This window comes from Strigops habroptila, chromosome 4, assembly GCF_004027225.2.
Source record: "Strigops habroptila isolate Jane chromosome 4, bStrHab1.2.pri, whole genome shotgun sequence".
In the NCBI taxonomy this organism is placed as follows: Eukaryota; Metazoa; Chordata; class Aves; order Psittaciformes; family Psittacidae; genus Strigops; species Strigops habroptila.
The window spans coordinates 52,498,033-52,521,368 of record NC_046358.1 but is presented as its reverse complement, the minus strand read 5'-3'; the positions used below and the strand labels follow the sequence as shown (position 1 = coordinate 52,521,368).

General features: G+C 41.4%; 1 protein-coding gene across 5 annotated transcripts; it reads right to left on the bottom strand.

Moving 5' to 3' along the window:
* Positions 1–1,910: 1,910 nt before the first annotated feature.
* SPTY2D1 (SPT2 chromatin protein domain containing 1) lies at positions 1,911–21,728 on the bottom strand. Of its 5 annotated transcripts, none has more exons than XM_030483414.1 (7): positions 20,533–21,116; positions 19,790–19,861; positions 12,459–12,573; positions 9,347–11,008; positions 8,379–8,541; positions 7,652–7,729; positions 1,911–5,541 (listed from the first exon to the last, which is right to left on the bottom strand). In XM_030483414.1, the coding sequence occupies exons 2-7, from the start codon at positions 19,859–19,861 to the stop codon at positions 5,445–5,447; spliced, it is 2,187 nt and encodes a 728-aa protein (XP_030339274.1). In that variant the 5' UTR covers positions 20,533–21,116; the 3' UTR covers positions 1,911–5,444. The 5 variants fall into 5 exon arrangements, with proteins under 5 accessions (XP_030339274.1, XP_030339277.1, XP_030339278.1 ...); XM_030483417.2 differs by lacking the exon at positions 20,533–21,116 and having other exon boundaries at positions 9,347–9,625; positions 9,659–11,008; positions 19,790–20,214; XM_030483418.1 differs by lacking the exons at positions 19,790–19,861; positions 20,533–21,116 and adding an exon at positions 21,630–21,728.
* Positions 21,729–23,336: the final 1,608 nt, after the last annotated feature.

Genomic DNA, 23,336 nt, shown 5'->3' with positions numbered 1-23,336 from the left:
GCACATTCCTTGGAAATCAAGAGCCAGGTGAAGTAGATTGACTCACATTAGTGCCCATCCTGTGCAAAAGCAATGATAAGCAGAGTCCTTTATCAATTGCAGAGCAGCAGGCCAATTGACAGATGCAGCGCTCTAACATGTGCAGCACTTCTTTGCCTGGACATGCCTCATGGCATACTGGAAGTGCTAGGATTCAGAATGCCATGTATTGAGGGACCACAGAGCATTCTTGTAACACAACAGCTAGAAGAAGCTGGCAAGGAGGAGAATTATTGTGATAGGGAGATGAGGACAAACCCGTATCAAACATCATATATCCTTAGTTGTATCATTCAAGGAAGCTTCTTACCTCTCATGACGGAGCCCACAAAAGAGGTTAAATAAATTGAGAAGCGCATGTAAGGCATTCAAAAAAATCCTTTTACACTCAGTGTGTGCACAAGTATGCTCTCATAGTTATTCTGAGTGCACTATAAAACCTGGAACACTACACAAGTGTTTTTCAAGTCAAGAGTCAAGCCCCTTCCTTTAACAAGGAAAAAAACCCCAAAACATGGAAACTTTCAATTCTCTTTAAATTGTCAATTGATATCAACTTTCCAACAGGTAGTATGAGAGGAGATGGCATCGGATACTTGCCTTTCCTCAGCTGAGGAATGTTGAGAAACTGGGCAGAAGTTGCACCCAGCATACAAAAAAACAAATTTATGATTTTGCCAGGGAAAAGGATATAGGTAGAAACCAAGACTCCCATGAAGGTCCCCAAAGCAAATTAAACATGATTTGGGAAAACAAAACCATTCATCCATTGTGGACAGAGAAGTTCAGCCTAAACTGGTGACATGTTGTATTACTTCAGGAACTTCTTCTGTCTTTGATTTCATCCCACAAGTATGTGAAGCATGGTATATCACAGGCTTTTTGGATCCATAGGCACATGGAAAAATAAAACATTTCCATATTCTTTTCAAGTGGTAAGAAAAGGCAGTCTATGGGATGGCTAAACTGCAGTTCTGTCCTGTGGAACTAAAAATGTGATTTCAAATAAATTACAACTAAAAGTTGCCCTCAAACAAAGGAAACCTGTATTCCCCCCCTCGTCCCTCCCCAATCTGAGTAAAATAAATTTATTGCTTCCAAGAGAAGCACAGCTTTAATGGCTGGATTAAAATAACAGTGTAGAATCACCCTTTACCTGAACAGAATGTATTTGCTTTGAAATAATGAGTGATAATGACTGGCTACAGCTATTAAAGATACATTAAAAAAATCAAGGTAAATCCATACCAGGTATTTCCAAACAAGGTTAGACTTCATGCCTTCAAAACAAGGCATTCATAGGACACTGACTGAATGCTAATTTGCAATATGATTTAAAAGTAGTATTTTTTTAAATCATAAGAGTGTGCAAATGCTGCCATTTCAAAGGAACAGCAGATGGGCTCTCTTTGATGTGCATTAATTTATCTGTTTGGAAGTGGGTCACAGCACTAGCTGATCAGAACAGTCAGTGGTATGTACCTCCATCCATTGAAGCAGTAAACTGTTCCATGGGAATAAGAGAATCTGAGAAAGACACTGCTTGTGAAACCACAGGATGAAACACCACCCCCACCCCCACCCCCAATGGAAGAGATTTAAAGGCAACTGGTACACTTGTATATACCTCCAAATATATATTGTGTCACAAGCCTGATCTGCAGGAGATGTCGATGACTTTCAGGTCTTTCCTGAATGCTTAAGTGACTCCATTAATTTTTCATACATTCTTGCTGGCTGCGTGAGAACAAGAGAACAATTCTTGGAGAACATTCAGCCTAACGCTGTTGTATGTGACAGCTCAGAGGAAACCAGCAGAGAAGAATTCTGAAAACTCTTCCGTAAAGTAAACCAATGAGAAATAGCAGTAAAATGTTTAATGCCTGTGATTTATTGTATACATACTCTGCAAAACTTATATGCATTTGGTGTGTGCAAAAGTGTACACTTTCTTGACAGCACCAGAAAACAGTTAAGCCATGTAGAGTTTTTTTAACCTGATTTGTCACATTGTGTAAAAAGACATTGTGCACAAATGATATCCCCAAAGGAAAAAAAATATCATTGGCTAAAACTAGAAGCACCCTTATTTACACACTAACACTTTTATATTGCATCACACCCACTCACCAAAATAAATAGAAGTACATTCATCACAATTTAAACACCAGTCTCTCCATATATTTATTTTCTTTCTGACATGTTTTGGTCTCCAGAAATATGCTCTATCTAGAAATATGCATTAGCTACTAGATTATGTTACAAAATGCAAAAATAATAGAAAATTTGTTTTCCTGGACAATATTTTGGGCTTTACACAAAAATAAATCCAGATTTCCATAGAGATCTCATATACTTCTTGAAAGATTTTTATTTTAAAGCACAGCACAGAGTTGCACACTAAGGCTTCCTGTGATATGCAAAACCCTGGCCTCCAAAAGACGTCGCTGTAAAGTGAAATACAGCTCAAGTGTAAATACAAGACATTTTCAAAAAGTAGTCATCAATAGAAAGTGCCCTTCATTTGATTTAGCATTAGCAGTAAGGAAGTAGCTACTGTAATTGTGCAATCAAATCCAGACCTGGAAGGGTTTTATGAAAAGTATGTAATTTCATACTATCAAGTTTAAGGATATAGAATCTGAGATAGCAGAAACCAACCAACCTTTTTATACTACTACATTCTTTTTTTTTTTTTGATGCAATTTAGTAAAAAAGGCACATTGTCAAACAGTGAATTAAGAATCTAAAAACCAAACCAGAATCTCATTAAATACAATTAAATCATTAGCTGAACATCAGATCCTTGTAAACCAATATAAGCATTCTTCCAGTTTTTCTTAACTTCAAATTCAGATGCACTTTGGACAAGTACTGAAGTACTCTCGTTAGGTTAATACTATTAACCTGGCAAACAGTAAATGTGTGTTTGGATACAAGGTCGGGAATTAAAACCCAAAACTTTAGTTCCTTCATAGCTGATTTACAAATATGCAGCAAATGCAAACACATTAAAACCCAAATATTTGTACAAAATTTGAAAACCATTAGCATCCCATGCCAATTATGAGAAAGTACTTCTTGACTGTAAAATTACAATTGTGTCCTTGAATAATTTTTCACATGAAATAGACAAAATTTAAGCAATGATGACTGTGTGAAGAAACAGAGTTGTAACAGTGTCTTAGGGAGGCTAGCAGAGTACATTCCAGTCACCATCTAAAAGACAAATGACAAAGTGCTTTACAGATTAAGAAATTTAACTGATCTTGCATGGTTAAAAAAATCAGGAAGGTGAAATAACCGGGTTTTATTTAACCTATATTTATCTGAAATGCAGATTCAATTCCCAACTGAACCAATTTTGAATATATTTCTTTTGCTTCATAAGAGACTTTTTTCCCAACCAGGCAGGAAGCTGCTCACAGCTGATCTAGCTGTCAGCATTGGCAAACCTAGAGCCTTTCTCCAGCTAAAAAGAATTACAAAGGAAAAAACCCAATAACCTCATCATGGTCCCGGTGTTCATGGTCTTGAATGGATAATTCTAGGAACTACAACAGAAAATTTCAGATGGTCCCAATGAAGCAGAGTGAATACAACACACTTCTAGACAAGCAGAGAGGTTATGCTATCTTGCATGGTCTTAAGTGCATACACTGATAAACGTTTTTTGTTAATTAATATAGAAAGTTAATACATAGAGAGCAAGGATGATGGTATCTTTGTCTGGGCTCCCTGTCAGATAATACTGAATTAGTTTATAGAATCTATGCCAATAGCTTACTCATGTCAGTGTTTTACTGAGGCAGTGAAATGCTACACCATTGACAGAAAACATCTTAAAAAGGCAAATCTGTTTTTTCTTACATTAAGAGTCAGATGTTTAAGCTTCAGCAGCTTCCAAGATTGTTACAGGTTGCTATCTGAACTGCTTCCTAAAATCAGCGTTGTCAAGAATAGCCCTGATAGGAAAGGTTCCTTTATTCTTTTTCTATGGGATAATTTTTCATTTTTACTCCTTTACTTCCTCCCTTTTTGTACCTTTCCAAGTACATCTAGCATTAAAATATAACAGCCTCAGCAGCTGAAGCCAGAGGTACTATCAATGGAGTCCTGGAACTTGAGGCAAAGCTGAGTAGTGGTACTGCTGAACTTTGAAGGGCAACCTGGGGAAATCAAAAGTAGATGCAACATCAGATTTGAGCTTCAGACTTGCAGTACAACTCCTGTAGACTTACATGAGCCCTGTGCTGACTGTAAACAAATTCAGTTACTGAAACAAGCAGTCTTTAAGTGCATAGTTAGAAATAATGTGCAAATATGGGCATTAAGGTAAGTAACTGAACTAGATCTCCTGCTATACAGAACATTTTAGCTTTTTGGTTTGATGAAATTAATCATAAGTATTAACCAGTCAACAAGAAGTTGTTAATATTGAAGAGCTGCAAATACTTTCTAACAAAACTTAATTCTGATGTGCTTTCTAAATAGTAAACCTAATTAGATAAATGACTGCTTCACATTTTATATCATTTAACACATCGGATGTTTAATGCAAGAAAAAACATGTGCACCAAACACAGTTTGTAAAAGCAGCAGAAGCTGTTAAACAAATGTGAAGATTTACAGGGCAGGAAAAGAACTTCCAAGCATACGCTTAAGCCCAAAAGCACATGTTACATACAAGCATTAGAAATTCCTGTTCTCAGGGTGTGTGTTTATCATCCTGAATTAGGTTGGCATTGGAATTCCAGACACAGCAAAACCCAACGTAATCTTTTGGCCGTATCTGTAACAATACAGTTTGCAAATGACATGCACTTTTCTGTTTAGAAGTAAAGAGGTTCAAATTATTTTTATGGGTCCTCAAATCAGAATATATGCAGCACTTTATTGCTTTAAACATCTGTGGCAAGGGCCGAATTTACACCCAAGCTGCTTCTGGACAGATGACAACATCTTAATACTTCGAGGCTCAAGTTGGGAGAGAGAATAGGATATAAAGCAATTTCTCTAAGTGTCAAGAAATATTAGGGAACAAGAACGCTATTCTTTCACATGAATGTAAAATTGGTTTACCGCTGTATGCCCAACAGTTCTGAGTCAGTGCATAGCTAGTCAATATTTCTGCTGGCATCTTGAACGGGTTTAATCAATGGAAGTATCTATTCATTTTATTCCACTCAATATGCATTAGTGCATTAATTTCTTCATAAAAAAACAACCCTGGCAAGTATTAAAAATAAATATCTTACTTAAGTCAAACTAAAGCCTTGCTTTTCAGTACTTTATCCCTTTAAATATTATTTGCCTCTAATAAGCAAATGGAAACTGAAGTAGAATAAGAGATGTATGGAAGCAGAGGGTAACAGAAACATGACAAAGTCAACACCATCAGTCAGTTAATGTGTCCTCATCTTCTTAGACTGTCTCTTGCGTTTTAATTCTTCTTCTTCCCGTCTCAATTCTTCTAAGTCCTCCTGAACACCGAGTCTCAAGCTGCCAAATAAAATTAAATCCTTTACACTACTCAAGAAACATGAAGCTTGAGTTTTACCCATCCCCCGAGAAAAAAAATCCTAAAATTACATCTGATTTGAGCAAAAATTTTATGTAAGTTCAAAAATCAGGTTGGTGGGTTTTTTTTTTTTAGTTATAGCAAGAATACAGCTTTAAGAAATCAAGATATTAAATTAGAATAAAATATTTCACAGGAAAAGTTACTTTTAAAAAGATGGTATAATAGTGATTTTTATATGAAAAGTAATTTTTTTCTGAAAAGAAGCTGCTGAAACACATCCATCAATTCCTGCCAATGTAGCTCTTACATACAAGTCGTAGCAGGACTGACCCTCATTAGCTTCTGAGAGCCACCTAAATAGACCTTTTACACTGGCAAGGGAGACAATAGATAATGTCAAACACTAGCGAAGCAAAAGGTTTTGTTGCAGCTTCCTGGCTTGAGGCACCATTGAGGTAGCTACAAGCACAACATTGCTCCATCCTCACCCCACCTAGCTGCCATGACTCTTGTGAATAGGCCCACGAAAGAAACTCCGCTAATACAGCATGTTTAGCTACACCCCTGCATAATTTCTTCAGCTTCCTAGAGGTCAGAATGTTGAAAGTGATACTGAGAACAGTATCTGCAATCACTGTTCTCTTCTTCAACAAAAAAGGGCTGGATAGTCTTGTTGATTTGATACTAGGAATGGGTGTGGCAAAGTCACCATTCCATGATCAGCTACTGCCTCTTTTGCAGCCCTACCAAGTGCATTTGTGTATTCCTAGCTCATTATGAAGCAACATAAGGCAGCATAGCATGCACCTCAATGCAAAAGGTTGAGCCAATGACAATGAGGATTCAACTCTTTTGAGCTAAACTGCTCCAATAGAGGCTCAAAAATGGATTTTATGCCTAAACAAGCACAGCAAAGTCATCCTGAATTCAGGAAACTGCAGTCATCCCAAGTAAGAATAGAAACGAACACATCAGGGGTCTGTGTGATAAAACTGGCTTGAAACATCTTTTAATTTCAACTTAGAACTTAACAACTACAATTTTGGTGGGATTGTTTGGTTAGAAGTAGTTCCTCATTTCAAGGATGCTTTTAACCAGACTCTCAGTTAAAAAGTAGCTGAGCATGGAAAAGTAGTTAAACTCAATTTTATTTAAGTTTCTTATCTCCCCTTCCTTTATGCTGCAAGCATAGATATCCAACTCTGCAAAATCTCACTCCAGGTCTTCACAGACTACAGTTAATAGCAATATCATTCTAATATTCCAGTTGTTTCCTCTTACTCCATTTAACAGACTATAGCTTTGCATGAGCTGCAACTATTCACCAGGAACAAGGAGAAATAAGGACACTGACTATAACTTTAAAAAGATGCAAGTTTCCAATGCTCGAGACACCTTCTAAATAAGAAAATAGAAGTTTCAGTTGAACAAAACCATTTGTTGACTCAGTATATTCCAATATTTTCCACTGTCTATAAAAACCTTTTATAACTCACACAAAGCTTGTTCCATCAGCCATTAAAAATCAAAAGTAAATCACTTTATGAACAACAGCTTTTATAGTAACAAGAGTTGTATAGGTCTAGAGGGCAAAACCAAATGAAAATATATTTGTATTTTAAATCATTGACTACAAAAGTTTGTCAGAGTACTTTAGACAAAGAAATATACACACACAAACACATGTATATAAATAACGCCCCCCAGAAAACCCCCTCCTTCCAGTCCTCAAACTAGCAGAATACTTTAAAGTTTGGGACAAATTGATGGGTTTTGTATTTCAACAGAAGTATTTTTAAAAATATTTTTGGGTATAAGTTGGCATTTTTGTGTGAGGAGGGGTGTGTGTGTGTTTATTTGTCCTTAATAAGCAAAGTTTGTGATGCACGAGAATGAACATACAAGATTTATTTACTGTACCCACCACAGGCTGGCTGAGTTTCAGCTTTACCAAAGCTCTCTTACAAATAATGCTAAGGCTTATTTGTCTCCACCACAAGAAGCGGCAAACATCGATTCTAATTTAGCCCCATGACTTAGGCAATAAACAAATTTCTCACTTTCTATCAGTTTTAAATCCTTGCATACCTCCTAGCTTCTTCTTTCTGTTGCTCTCTCCAGCTGCTCTCCATATAACGTAAGGCATAATCACTTTCATCTTTGTATCTGGAAATCAAATATTAGTTTTCAGCACAGTAAAAAACCACAATCCTGTACCATTCAGTTATGAGTTCGCATCACTTCTTAGAAAGAATTACCTTGCCACACACAGATTTTAAAGTTTTGAAAGAATCTAAATTACAAGTCTTCAAAATGCTTGCTTTCCTGTATTTTGTCAGACAAGAGGGAAGTACTTAAATAAGCCAAAGAGCGGCCTTCATTTCCCAGCAGTTCCTAGTCATACAAAGTTAGATCCTCTTACAGAGCAGCTAGCACTATTGCATTTAGCAGTTCATATTCAGGCAGCTACATCTGATGAGTTCTGAAATACTGCAGACTGCTATAGAAACCATTTTAACATCCAATAACAGGAAAGAATTACTATGATTTATACAGGTGAGACATTGAAGAAGCTGCGTTGTTTTCCAACTGTGTTCTATTGCATCAAACTTTATTGAGTGTGGCAGCAGTGTGAAAGTTCAAGGTCCCTTCAGCACAGAAGCAGCTCTAATGATTGTTAAATTTCCGCGATGCAAACCCATTTTTGGATACCAGCACTTCCTCTATTTCGAAAACATTTGTATTTGTTGAACTATATTAATTTCTGTTGTTCTGTTGCTTGTTCTGCAATATCTTAAAATTAACATTTTCTTACCTTTTCCGGTCATAGCCAAATATTTCCCGAATATGTTTTGATATTTCTTCTTGGGGTTCCCCTTCATCTTCAATGAAATCATCCATTTCAGAATCATATTCATCATCATCATCATCGTCATCATCTATTTGTCTCTTGTAACTAATAGGTGGTCTCCCAAGACCTAAATGACAGAGAAGTGACAAAAATCACTAATTAATAGCGTTAATATAACCTTAATTTGACAGTGCTTCTCCTTATGCCTTGGATACAGCAATTTTACAGTTCTGGGCTTCAAGGTGGAAAACTTCTTGCCCCAAGTTAACCAGCAATTCTCAGAAACACAGTAACAGGAAACACTTCCCTTCAGTTGTGCTATAGAAGATTACATCTTAGTATCACCAATGACACCATCCTGAGGAAACTACCAGGCAGAAGTCTATGTTCTTGTTCAGGGTTTTCTGGGCACTTATTTGCTAGAGTTCATGCTGCTTGTTCCTGCTCAGAAACAACTTTCCAGAACAGTTTGCTTACTGGTAAGGTCAATTTTCCAACACACGTACATTTCAGTCACAGGTTTGCTGCATGATTTTAGTTTTTATGCACCATTTTAAACACCTGTCATTTAAGACACTAGACTTTTAAAGACTAAGCATAATTAAACAAGGAAGTGAAGGAAGTGAATCCTTCAATTCTTTTCTTCTAACAGCATTCATATACCAACATCCATCATAGGCTGCTCAGTTTTCTTTCATGTAATACTTCACACCCCTGGATTTCAAGAAACATGATCATTGGTAAAAACAAACTAGAAGCTGCAAAGCAGAAAAAAGCATTCTACTGTTAAATACGGTGTTTTGTCCAAAACTTCCTAATTGCATCTATAATTGTCAAAGGCCCTCAGTGACATAAATACATACATTAAAAATATAAACCAAATAACAGAAAAAAAAAAAAAAAAAAAAAGAATTTGCTCTAAAATTTCATACCTTGTGGGTGAAACACAGGTCTATGCCCTTGGAAAGATCTCACGCCATTTATCTGTCCATTGCTAGGTCTCATGCCTAAGTTTTTAGAAGAAATAGTTTCTGATACAACAGTACACTTCGGTTTTACAGCGGAACCCAAGCCACTGCCTGGTCGCCCAGGTCCTGCACTTGGGCTGATGCCTGGCCTTCCGGGTCCTGTTCCCAAACTGCTGCCTGGTCGCTTGGCTCCCATGCCTGGACTGACTCCTGGCCTTCCTGGTCCTGTACCCAGACTGCTGCCTGGTCGCCCAGGTCCTGTACCCATGCTGCCGCCTGGTCGCCCAGGTCCAGTACTTGGGCTGATGCCTGGCCTTCCTGGTCCTGTTCCCAGACTGCTGCCTGGTCGCCCAGGTCCTGTACCCATGCTGTTGCCTGGTCGCCCAGGTCCTGTGTTTGTGCTGATGCCTGGCCTTTCTGGCCCAGCGCCCAAGCTGCTGCCTGGTTGCCCAAGTCCCGTGCCTGAGCTGCTGCCTGGTCGCCCAGGTCCTGTGCTTGAGCTGCCTGCTGACTTTCCAGGTTTCATGCCAGAGCCACTGCCCAGTCGCCCAGGTCCTGGGCTTAAACCACTCCCCGGCCTTCCAGGTCCCACACCAGAACTGCTGCTTGATCGGCCGGGTCCTGCACTTGAACCGCCACCCGGATGCCCAGGTCCTCCTTTCCCTAAGCTGCTGCCAGATCGCTTTGCATTGGAGTTAATTCCATGCTGAAGGGCCGCAGCATTTCCTGATTTCATATGGGCAGACTTTTTCAGGCTGGATTCTTTAGCAGTCGGAGGCCTCTGAGCCCCATTGGCTGCTGCCTTTGAGGGTGGCACATGAGAAGTTGAGCCAGACTTTCCAATGCCATTGACAGGTAATTTACCATGACCGCTACCAGAAGAGCTTTTTAAGGAGCCATTCTGTGAGTTTTTTCCCATTTGATCGAATCTGGAGGAAGATAATGACCGTGAGTGTTTTTCGGTCAATGCTGGTGTTTTGGATTTCTTATGAGTACCACTCGTAGAAGATGTCAGACTGCTTTTTGGTGTGGAATGTTTATCTACTGAGCTTTTGTTAAGTTTTGCATTTACAGATTCTTTCTGAGAAGTCACTTTTTTTGAAGAAGTGGATATCCCTGTACTCTTAATCTCCTTCTCGCTTTTCCTGTGCATCTCTACTCTTTTGTTTTTGCGTCCCAAATACTCCCTTTCTCTCAATTCTTCTGCTGTTCTGGGTCTCTCTTCTACTTTTTTCACTGGTTTTATTTCCACTGGTTCATACTGCTTTTTTTCAGCAAGCCTTAAGAGCTCAGCAAAGTTCAGAGGTGCTGGTGCACTTTTGGGAGGTGCCTTTGGTTTCACTGCAGCTTTGGATGGTTTCTCTTCATATTCTTCTTGCTCATGCTCTGATTCAGTGTGACTATATTCAAGTTGCTCAGTTTCCTCTTCTGTTGCATACTCAGCCTCTGGGGCTTGAGCAACATTCTCACAAGTCCTCCTCTTTTTAGGCTTCTCTTCAACAGGAATGCCATTGTAACCATAAAAATTATCCTTTGTCCGTGAGGCCATAGCTCTTGCCTTTCTGTCATGTTTCAGTTCAATGCGTCTAGCCAAGAGTTGTTCTTTCTTTCTTCTTTCTTCCAGTGCTGTAAAAGAAAACCAGGAGGAAGTTAAGCAAAAGCACTCCTTTCTATTTAAATTTCTTCCAGATTAGACATTTAGGACAGTAATTTAGATATCTGGCTAACAGCTATTAGAAAAATGTGACCATAGCTAACCCATCTGAACAAGCTATTCTTACAAACAAAGGTGAACAATTAAATCAAATACTGCTACTGCAAAACCCACTAAGGTTATTTAACCAAAGCAGCTCTCCAGAAAGCTATGCAAGCTAAGGAGAACTACTGCATGAGGAGGTACAGGACTTACGGAATTTCCGGGTAATGGAAGGAGTTCTGAGACTGAGTAAGAGAACCTTGAGATGGTACAGAATTTACTGCCAGATGTTTATGGAAAGATGAGGAAAGAGAGGAAATCAAAGAGCATTGGGGTGATAAGAACTGGAAAACACACTGAGTGTGCGTAGAAGGATATAAGGGAGAGACGAGCCAGCCACAGATAAGCAAACTGGTGGTGGCTACATCTGTCTGTCAGAGCCCTGTGCCCTATCTCCACAGTCTGTCCTGTATTTTTACTGAACTGTTTTTAGCTATTTTCTTCATAGCTATACTCTCTATCTCAAGTCTGCGTGTGATCTGCTGACATAAAATTCAGGCTGAACTAGCTGGTGAATAGGATGAGAGGTTTGAATGTCAGATACTGGGGAGATCAAGGGAGTGGGGGCCAGATACCAGAAAAGACTCAGGAAAAGCATCAATTCTTAGAAAATGGATTGGGCTGCTCATGCTTCGGGTGCCTGTAAAGGTACGCCCCCCTGCCTATGTTATTCTGTTGTCAAGGGCCATGACTGTGCAGAGTGTGTGTGCATGCATGCCTATGTGGAATTCATGTTCGGTCTTGCTTCTGGCTGGACCACGATACAGGGATAAGGAGCAGGCTCACTACTGGACCAGAAGAGGAGGAATAACACCTCGGTCATCCAGCCCATCAGATTTGGTTACCTTTAACAAAGCATTAACATCAGAAGCAACACAGTATTAGCTTATTTAACAGACTATTTAAAGGAAATATAATACAGGGGAAAAATCGTGGCCCAAAGAAAGCTGCTTCCATAAAAATGTAAAATTCAGACTGTATCAATACACTAGATTAAGACACAATAACAGGAACTCTTACCATTTTTTCCCACACACAAATCTTTTCAAAGTGAAGTTACCAAAAGTCCAGATGATTTCTTGCAACACCTCTTCTCCTTAACTACTTCTCTATCTCCAACAGTAAATGCTAGTGTAGCTGATATTTAGCTCATGCAAAAAATTTCTAGTCCTTACTTAGTCCTGGCTTTCCCTCAGCATCTGTTAGGTACATAAATTCCAGAAACAGACATGTAGCTGTATTTGCTAGAGCTTTTAGTAAGGTGACAGAGTCTCAAAGAGGCAATGGAAGTCTCCCATAGGAAATATTTGGAGCTGCTACCTTTTTTTCTTTTTTCTTCTTCTTGCCGTCTGAGGAATGCTTGCACTGCTGCAGACTCTACACCCTTGACTTTTGGAACCTTTTTGGGAGGACCAACAGCCAAACTGTACCTTTTCTGTAAAGAATAAAGAAATATGTCAGAAAAATTCAGAAATGTAAAAATCTTAAAGTTTTTCAAACTGATGAGCTGCATAACAGTCATATAGTTGACTTTAGGCAGGGGTGGTACAGATGTCCTGGGTTCAGCTATAGCAGTCATTTTTCTGAACCCAGGCCAACAGGATAAACACACATGAATTCCCACTGAAGCAGAGTTGTGATGGATACACTTGACTCCCAGCTGTACTTTGGTTCAGGCTAAGGAGCAACAGGCCTCGTAACCTTAGGGTGAACTTGCGAGCTAGAAAGCCCCTGGTTCTCATACAAGGACATGAAGGTGTCTTGAAAAATATTTTGAAAGGTGGTTTTGAAACCCAAAAGTGCAAGACATCCAAAGTACAGAACAAGATACCAGAGCTAAAATGAAGACATCCATCTTGTCTATGTTATTGACTAGCAGCCAACAACTTACTTCACCCTAAAAATATTATCATTAGGATGGGCCCAATTTGAACTCTCCCTGAACTGCATGCCTGGTGACTCCCCTTGAGCATGGACACCTCTCAAGGTTAGAGATCCCTTACCCGAGACTAAAAGATCCTTCCTTACCCAAGGTGGAGAGATCCCTTACCCACAACAGATCCTCAGTGCCTAACAGCATGTTGAATTAGTATTATAAAACATTACTAATCCACATAGCTATTCAATATTATTATAAATGTTATATAGATAATTCCATTAGACCTAAACCATTGACCGAATCTGAGACTAAGACTGGAACCAGCCACAGCTGGGCTCCAAAAGTGGTTCAGAAAGCAAGGGGGTCCACTCTGAACCTTATAATTCAATGGGAGAGTCCTCCTTACTCTTTGTGTCTCTGGTCTGTGTGAATCATTCTAACCCAACTTGAACTAAATTTTCCTTCAAGTGTTTCTTCCATGCAGTAATTAATAAGGTGAACCTTGCCATCAAACTCACTGAACCTTGCCAAACACTGCTAAACTTTGTGAAATTCCATGGAACTTATTGAGCTCTGTCAAGTTATTACTTTACCACACTAAAGTATATTGCTGCTTCTCTCTAGTGAGGTGCATTCCAGTCATCCGCAACAAGAGCACACTCAGCTTTTGAAGGAATGAACAGGAAACCAGAAGGCAGGTGGGGAAACCAGGGGAAACGAATGAAATGCACTGGACTGAGAAGGAATGCAACAACTGTATCAGCAATGAAATACAAATATTTCAGTCCAGCCTTAGCCTCTGATCAAGCAGGAAACAAAAGCAGACTAAAGCCCAAGCTGCCACAGTCTGTGCAATTCCAGGCTGCAGGTTTCCAGGCCCATTAGGGTTTTCAGCCTTATTTGTGGACACTCAGTTTCAGGTTGTCTTATTCAATGGATAAATAAATCGACTCAAACCATTTAATTACTCCAAAAGTAAACGGGAACTGATTCCACCAACATAACTAGTAGATGGATCTAAACCCAGTGATACCAGTTTTAGTTGTTGCTGCAGTGATCTTAGACTACTGTACATTAAGGAGTTAAGTGATCCACATACCAGCTGACCTGAATTGGTGCAGGCATGCACACTACTATACTTATCACTTGAGACAACTGGATGAACTCAGCAGACTAATGGTGACAGAATACGCAGCCCCCATTTGGCACCTGGCAATCAAGCCAGCATGTGGTGTAATTTGCCTGGAAAAGAGGAGGCTCCGGCGGAAGGCCTTGTTGTCTTTCAATGCTCAAAAAGGATTTATAAGAAAGATGGGGTAGACTTTTTAGTAGGGTCTGTAGCAATAGCACAGGGCTAATGGCTTTAAACTAAAAGAAGGTAGATTCAGACTAGATATAAGAAAAAGTTTTAGAAAGGTGCTCTCTGAGGCAACACCAGAACAGGTTGCCCAGAGAGGTGGCAGATGTGCCATCCGTGGGAACATTCAAGGTCAGGCTGGATGGGGCTCTGAGCAACCTGCTCTAGTTGAAGATGTCCCTGCTCATTGCAGGCAGCTTGGACTAGATTATCTTTGAAGGTCTCTTCCAACCGAAACTATTCTATGTTTCTATGTCTGTATCTTAAAGTGAAGCAGGATGTTTTCATATAACACCCTTCTGCTTGGCAGAGGGAACAATAGAGCTGTTTACTTCCAAGAACATCCTATAAGAGCTCTGAAGATGTTAGCAATCCTCACCACAGACAGGATCTGCACAGCTTGCCATGCCTAGATGCCTGTCCAGTGCAGACATAAAGTTATCTATGCTATCTCCCTTTTTTGCTTCTCTTGTTATATCCAATAAATGTTATTTTAATCAATGTTAAGAGTCCAAGCACCTTTCTTATAGAGATCTATAACAAACACCTGCACTAGTGTGCTACACCTGTTCAGATGTTACCTTTCTTAAGTGTTCCAATTATTGGAGTGATAACATGGAAAGAAACAGACTTTTTTGAACGTCTTCCCACAAACAGACTAGAGAAGAAAAATCAGTGAGAAAGAGACACTTGCAGAGGTAAATACAATTGAAGCCACTTAAATCCAGAAGCAGATGGAAAGCAGAGGAGTACATTAAAAAAAAAAAAAACCCACCCCAAAAAAAAACCCTACAAAACCCCCCCCAAAAAACACCCCCCCCCCCCCCCCAAAACAAAACAAACAAAAAGCCAAAGCACCCAACAAACCCAACACAACTCTGGGGTCTGGGTTTTTTTTTTTCTTTTTTTCTTATTTCAGTAGTAAGACAGATTATCACCTAAACCAAGATCTTCCACATGGCAAGTTCAGAGCCTCACCAAATGAGAGCTGTGAAATATGGTCCCAAATAAACCAACACCATTAATAAAGCCACACAAATCAGGATATCATCTTCATATTCTCACGTAGCCTTATGAAACTTAACTAAAAAATTAAATTAAACTGTCTGGTGGTAAAGATACCTACCTCCAAATGTTTTAGAAGCAATAATAATCAGGTAAGCTAGTATCATAACTCCCTATAGATTTCAGTATCACACAATGGAATCCTTCATTCTAATTTGATTTACTGAAAAGGCAGCACACGAAGAGATCATTGGATTACTTCAATGACTAACATGCAAACCCATACATCATCTAGTACATGCACTAAGAAGCAGGGTTCAGAGGATCATTTCTAAGCTGCAGCCAAAACTGGCTCCATGAACAGCAGCTGCAATCCCAGCTATTTGTAGTCACCTTTAGTAATTTTCAAAACTACTGAAACCAAATTACAAAGATACACCATCCATGTACACTGCAGTCATTAAACCTGTCATGTTGCCTCACCACATTAAAGACCTGCTACAGACAAGCTCATTTACCAAGTTTCACCTCTGCACAAGAGAGTTCACCACACTTTGAGAACTGATTTTGTAAATCTCTATCACTATGATCCAAGCAGCAGCTGCACTGTTCTGGCTTTTAATAGCTGTTGCCAAGTTGGTTAAACCAACAGAGAAAGAGGAAAGTTGAGCCTGTAGGAGAGAGCAGCTCAAACTGTTCCCAGAACACTGCGCTGCTTGAGTTGTAAACACTGATTATTTCTCTGGGCAGCACTTGGTGACAGCTCTAACTCTATACTGCTGAGATACACAAAGTGGGCACTGCTTTACCCAAAGGAAAAAGTAAAGGCCATGGAAATGCTTTTCTTCAACTGTGTACCCTCATGAAATAACAAGTCTTTTCCTACCTGTGAATAGTATTTGTCCTGAGGTTTCTAATTTTTTTACCTTCATCTCCGCAAATCTGGCCATAACTACCTACCCAATATCTGGCTCTCCCCAAATCTGACTAATGGTACTTTTATTATAAAAGTATGGTGGAAAGTCCATTACAGTTCAAAATCTTATTTGTTTTTCCCCTAAAACATGAATATTTATTCCCCCCCACCCCCACCGGGCTACACAGCATAAAAAGTTACATGAGTAACAAAGAAGCAGAAAAGTATTCTTTAAAACAAAGAGATTAATTAAAAAAAAAAAATTGGTATTAGTATGGTAAAGGAGTTAAAAATCTCACCAGGCTGTATGTGCCTACACATTCACACACATGCATACTGACTTGCAAGAGATATCTATCAGATACAGCTTGTGCACATATGCACAAGACATCCATCCCTGAAATGCAGATGCCTGTGTTTAGTGGTCAGCCACAGGCAAGCTCCAGGTCACAAGTTTAACCATGTAATCTGCAACCAAGGCTTTGCACTTAAATCACTGACTTTCTTTAAAACATGGCACATGATCCTGATACAGTTGCAGCTCTTTTGATGTCAGCATTCAAGTACCAGGTCTTGGACTGTAAAACAGATTCTATAAAATAATTGTAAACTTCACAGCATCCAAATAAAGCCCCAAAAGGCCTAGACCCAGACACAAGCAACAGAAGTAGTATTGCCTTTCACATTAATCAATATTTACACAGGTAACAACACAAGATATGAGTGATCAATTCTGCCAAATCTGATTCTCAGGCAGAGCATCTGTGCAGCTAATAATATCTGCCATGGGCTTGCACACACAACGTAAAGACAATTCTACTTGTGCTAGCCAGTATGGGCAACTTGCAGAGGCTCCCACAGGGTGGGGGTTTCCGTTTGCTTGTTTTTCGCTGGCAAGTTGTGGCCCCTGCCTGATGTTACAACATTTTATCTGTTCTTCCTTACCATTCATCAAGACATGCAGCCTTCTCCATCTCCCCTGAAATACTTTTCAGGGTATAACTTGCTAACAACATCATGAATGGTTCATTCACCCAGTTAAGCCACACACACATCCTTGTTTGTGTCACTTCTCTCACAATGCCCTAATGCTAGTTCCTCAGAAGGCAGCTTTCCAAACTGTAAGTGGTCATTTGTGCTAACAGCTATGGGGCCTCTGCTACAGCCTTCTCACTGTCTGCTCTTGCAGACACCGTGCTGGGGTTTTTTATCAGCAGCTCGCTCTGCAGTTAGGCTTTCTCAGAACATGTGCACATAATGCTTTCTCAACTACTGTTCTCAATATCCAGTTATGACAAAGCAAATGGTAGTTATCAAGCACTCACTTAAAATTGTTCGATTTCCTGCAGGTTCTAACTCGTACCAAGAGAAAGGCTTTACTGACAAGCTATCAGCTCATACTGTTATCTCCCAAACCCAATTCAACAGGGTCACGCCTTTTATCCTAAACATGCAAAAATAGTTTTCTTAAGATTTTGCAACTGCTGCCACCACACCCAAGCTGAACCATTAGCTGAAAAAAACGCAGAAATTTCTTCGCTTAAAAGTTGCTTCACACAGCTAAAAAAAAAACCACAAAAAACACACAAACAAAAAACCCCCAAAATTAAACAGAACACTTTATCGTTTCCTTTCTGTAGTGGCATTGTGGTCCCTGTTTCATCCACTTATGCAGACACACCAGGAATAGGAAAAGCTGAAGGTTTTACACATTTTAGTCAATATTTGCAAGCACCTGTAACTTAACTATCAAGTTCTGTCGAGTAAAAGCCCTCCTAACACCCTTGCCAACTTTCTACATCACATATCTTGCAGTTCTCCCGGTGTGGATGTTGATAAAATACAAAGTCCTGTTTTGAGACAAGTTTTAACAATAAATAAGTATATGCACACCAATCAAACAGGAGTCTGATTCTACAACAGCAACCAGTACTTCACAGCTGTTATCTGTATTTCTCTTGCAGGGCTTCTCTTCCCTATGGGCAAACACAGCTTGCAGGTGACAATTGTCATGGGCAGGCTCTGAAACACACTGGGCTCTCTAAAACTCTGGGACTTTGCTACTCTTTTACTTTGTGAATACTTAGTTTCCTGTTGCTAGGTGTATCTGTCAACTCTACTGAAGGGTATTTTGTAACAATGCATACTCACTATGTATCACTCTGACTTAAAATGAGACTTCAGCAAGTGCCGACATGGACGTCAAGCTGGTTCAGTTTTGGGTCACCTGTTCCTAGTTGAACGCTATTCCGTACCAGACGTTTTGCAACTTCTGTGCACCAAAGATCTAACCTCAGTTAAAAGGAACAGGGAGCTACATGAGATCATTTCTAATAAATTATTAATGACAATAGAAAGAAGGTGAAATAAAAGAACGACGGTTCCAACTATGCCCAGTGAGGGTTTTGTGTGTGTGTGTTTTTCTTTAAAGTGCAATACAAGTTCATGCTTTAAGAATATCTTCCATACAAACATCTCAACGTGCTTCCTCACATCCATCAAGTCACATAAAACTTACAGCATAACAGAATATACCAGTATCACCAAGAAGTGAAGAGCAACATAAACGGTATTAAAATCTTACTAAAATAAACACTAGATCTCCTAATTGGCATCGTGTCTAATCAAAGCAAGACCATATTGGAAATCTAATGAGCTGCTAACATGAACACATGTAACAAGATATACACACACAATACAGGAGTCCCCATGGAACATTATGTGAGGAAAAAATGGGGCTCTTTTCAGCAACTGCTATGAAGATTATTAGCAACACATCATTAATAGCTTTTACACTAGTTCATATACCTGCTGTTTTATTTAGAAACAAAACCTGGTGCAATTAATAGGGCATTGAAAGGCTGATTCCAGCAATATTCCTTTTGAATCTGGATTTCCACAGGGAGATGAACAAACAGATCCATTTTTACAGGGACATGATGCAATACCTGTTTTAGACAGGTCCCTCTTCCACAATATAAGACCATATTATTTCTTAGAGTTTTTCTATAGTTTATACTTTTGAGAGATATACTCTAGTTCATGTTATTATTTTTCATTACAAGAACCATGGAATGTTTAGTTTAGTGCACTGTAAATTTTGTTTTAAACTTCTCAAAGACAAACTCTGGCGAGATGGAGATTAACCCAGGAACGGACATTGCTGGGAACCTGTTCACTTTACACACCAGTAAGTTCTGTTATTAGCCTGTATGACATTTTTAATAAAAAACATTTAATTATATTCTTATATGCACAGGTTTTATGTACAAGCTTTAATCTAGTGGAGTTACTTTGATGTTCATTGATCAGGCCCCTTTTTGAAGCTTAACAGCTGCAGATAACCTCAGGTGGTGCCAAGTGTAGCTCCGCTTTTGCTCAGAGACTAAGGCCAGCTTTACAGTTAAAAGCTGCATGTTCTAGAACTGAACTGCTCCAGCTATGGATTGAATTGCGCTCCAAGAGTTAATCAGGTAGGCAAATCCTAATCCTGCCTTTTCTAAAAAGAGTAACAAAACTGTCATCCACTGCGCAACGAGTAGGATTGCCTCCCTCCACCACCACATCTGCAACAGAGAACATGGCAGATTTCATCAATTCATCGTCATGGCTTGTAACTATTTGTGACAAAAAATAGCAGTATACTACATTAAAGCTGCAAGAGCAAACCAAGAAGGTAAAGATAAGTTTTAAACATCTGGAGTAAGAACTACAACAGCCCAATGGCAATTTAGTGGAACAAGTTGTTCTAAGAGTCATGAATAGACATTTAGTTATCTTAAAGTATTTATACATTTGATATTCTCATATTTGTGTTACAAACTAGACTTCTATGTAGTCAAGAGACAAACTAAATCAAGCTAAATATTAAGAAGTACATTTTATAAGATTTTTTTAAAACGTGATAATATCTGTTAAGTTACACATATCTACCATATGGCTGGCCACAGTATTAGTGAACATTACCAAAGCTGTACGAGTGACACAGACTGAGATGCTCTCTATTCTACAGAGTCTCCATTTCTGCAGTGTCAGAACAGAAGAGTACACTTTTTTCTGTTTTTTAGGATAAACTGTTGGAAAACTACCCCTCTTATTTACACTGGTGTAAGCAAGCTAATCATAGACACACGGAACTGTGGCACTCAGTTAAAGAACAGACAGGAAAAGTGTTTCTCTAGCTCGTGGCTACCAAAGAAAAAATATTTTCTTATCCAAACAAGCAAACATGACTTATAATTTGGGTCCTGCCAAAGGAATGAAACCCAGTATACGAATGCACCGACAGGCCACAGGCCTTTCCTACCAGCAGACTTCATTCAGCCAAATAAGTGAGTTATTTCATGCTGAATCAACATAAAACTTTTAGCTTGAGTTAAAATACAAACTGCTGAAATACAGACTTCAGAATAATATTCATAGTAAACCAAATGCCTTTCACCAGTCACCCCCACGTAGTTGTTATTCCTTAGCAATGAATACAAAGGTATTGGATAACACAGCATATTCATCCCAAACTTGACATTCTTTGTCTCCGATCTGCATTTGAGACGTGGCAGCCTTCTGTTTTCAGAGCAAACAAAAGGCCTTATCCAACTTTTAACCACAACCCCTGCACCACCGTTTTCGCTCTCGGGATCTCGGAGTTTTCGGCGACTAGAAGGCGCAAACCCCGGCTGTCCCTTCCCAGCCCCAAGCGTGCCGAGACCTGCTGACAGGAGGGCCCCCCCCTTCCCCCCCCGCACGCCGGCGCCTCTCCGGCCCCCAAAAGCGAGTACCTCGCGCCGGCGAGGCGGAAGGCGCGGCCCCAGGCCGGCGGGGCAGGCTCCGCGAGAGCCAGCCGGGCCCGTACACCGGCCTCCTCTGGCGGCCTCCGGGGCAGGGGCCGAGGCGCGGGGCAGCGGCCCAAGCGGGACCGCCGGCGCCCGGTGAGGGGAGCGCGGGGCGGCCGGGCCCACCAGCCCCACCCCGCACGACCCCGACCCGCCGGCACCCGCTCCCCCGGGGCCACGAGAGCGCGGGCAGCCGGGGGCACCGCCGCGCCAGAGGCTGTAGCGGCCGCCGTGCCCCCGGCCCTCACGTATCCCGCCCTCCCCGCCAGCAGCCCCGGCGACCCCCGCGCTCACCGGCACCGAGTTCAGCCCCTGCTGCTCCGAGGCCATCACGAGAATATTGCGGAAATCCATGGCCGGCTCGGGAGGGGCCGGGGCACCCGCCCTGCTCCTCCCCGCTCCCCGCTCCCCTCCGCGCCCGACACAGGCGCCCCCCGCGCGCAGCCCGCCCCGCCGCAGCCGCTCGGCTCCGCTCCGCTCGCTTCCGGCCGCCGCCGCCTACCCTTTATATCACCTCGCCTCGCGCCGGCGTCACCCGGCCCGCGCGTCACTTCCACTGTGACGGGCGCCTCGCCTCAGGAAACGCGTCCGCTGCGGAGGGAGGGGCGGCGGCGCCTCGCCGGGAGCCCCGCGGAGGAGCGGGGCCCGGAGCGGCGGCGGGCGCGGCCTAATGAGGGTCTCCGCGGCCGCTCCTGCCCCGCCCCGCGCCGCTCTGCCCGTAGCTCTCCGCCGGGTTGTGCCCCCTGGCCCCTTGTGCACCTCGGTGTCACCCAGACTAACACCGCGCCAGCCCCGCGGCCCCGGCGTACGGGCAGGTCAATAGACCAACACACACCGCTAGTGTTGCGTTTTGGATTTAAATAGCTGCTCTTGCTCCTCCGGTGGCGGTGAGGTTTGTAGGGTCTTGAAGGGGAAAAGCTCTTTGGGGCGAGGGCTGATGCGCTCCCCAACACCTGCCCCAGTCCCTCTCGCACTCTGAGGTCAGTGGCCGAGGGGCCGCGGCCGAGCAGAAACCCTGTACCAAAAGTATGTACTAAGTTTCCGCAGCGACCCTCCTTGGTTGATGGAGGCTTGAAAAACAGTGCTTGGCTTCTAGGGATGTTGCGGTTACAGTAGCAGCACTTCCCGGGCCCCGTGAATACCTCGTGATAAACAGGGCTCCCCGGAGCAGTGCTGACCTTCGGAGAGGCTGAACAAAACCCTCTGTGTGTGTGTGCGTGTCTGTGTTTAAATATTTTTCCAAGTCTCTCACAACCCCGAAAATTGTGCAAGAACCACAGCTGACCGAAGGCTCTTCTCTTGCTCCAGTTTCAGCTCTTTTCAGGAGCTGTTGTCTGAGATCTGTCCGGTAAAAATTCCTCTACTACACACTGCTTCTCATAGAAACACAGGCACTGAAGGAAACACCCCACCCCACACCCCCTCATTTTATCCTTTAACATAAGTTCTCTAACATTGCTATTCCTTGACCATTCTTCGCTTTCAGTTCCCAGGTTCCTGCCTTTCCCAGTCTCCCTTCGCCTCTTTGCTGCCTTCACCTTATTTTTTCCATATCTGAAATACCTTTTCTGGGTGTAGCTATAAGCCATGTTGCAGCCTGGCATAAAGATGTTCAGTGTGACCCTAATCGATATGAGGAACAGGACGGTATTTGGAGTGAGGCACCGCACTAGTTAACTCACAGAGCTCTTGTTCTTGAGCTAAGGGAGACGCGAAGTTGTTTCTGTGATGCTTGCATTGCGTTGCGCAGGGTGACACTCCTCCTGAGCTCTCACTGCTTTCTCCTGGGCCACAGTCCTGATTTAAACCCTTGTCCTGTAAGAACTTAATCTCTCTTTTCCCCTTTTAATTCTCATTGCGATAAGACACTGCACTGACTTTTTACTTCTGACTCAGACCTAGATCATCTGTTCTGGTTACCGCCCTCTTTATTTTTACTTTCTTTAAATTTTAAGTGTTTTTTAAATTTTATGACTTTCCAGTCTGTCTCTCTTCACAGGCAGTGAGTGGTTCACCAACTTTTCTCTCAGTTTTGACATTCCGTTACCCGCGGTGGTACTTTCAAGGATACGATGCCATTTTCCTGTAGTCTTATCTGCCACCCCATCGGTGCTGCGGTGCTTCTTGAATGAGAATTTCCCTGCTCTGTCTTGAATTCCTTGTATCTCCACTGTGCTGCTTCCTTGAGAGGGCTTTTAGTATGACTCAG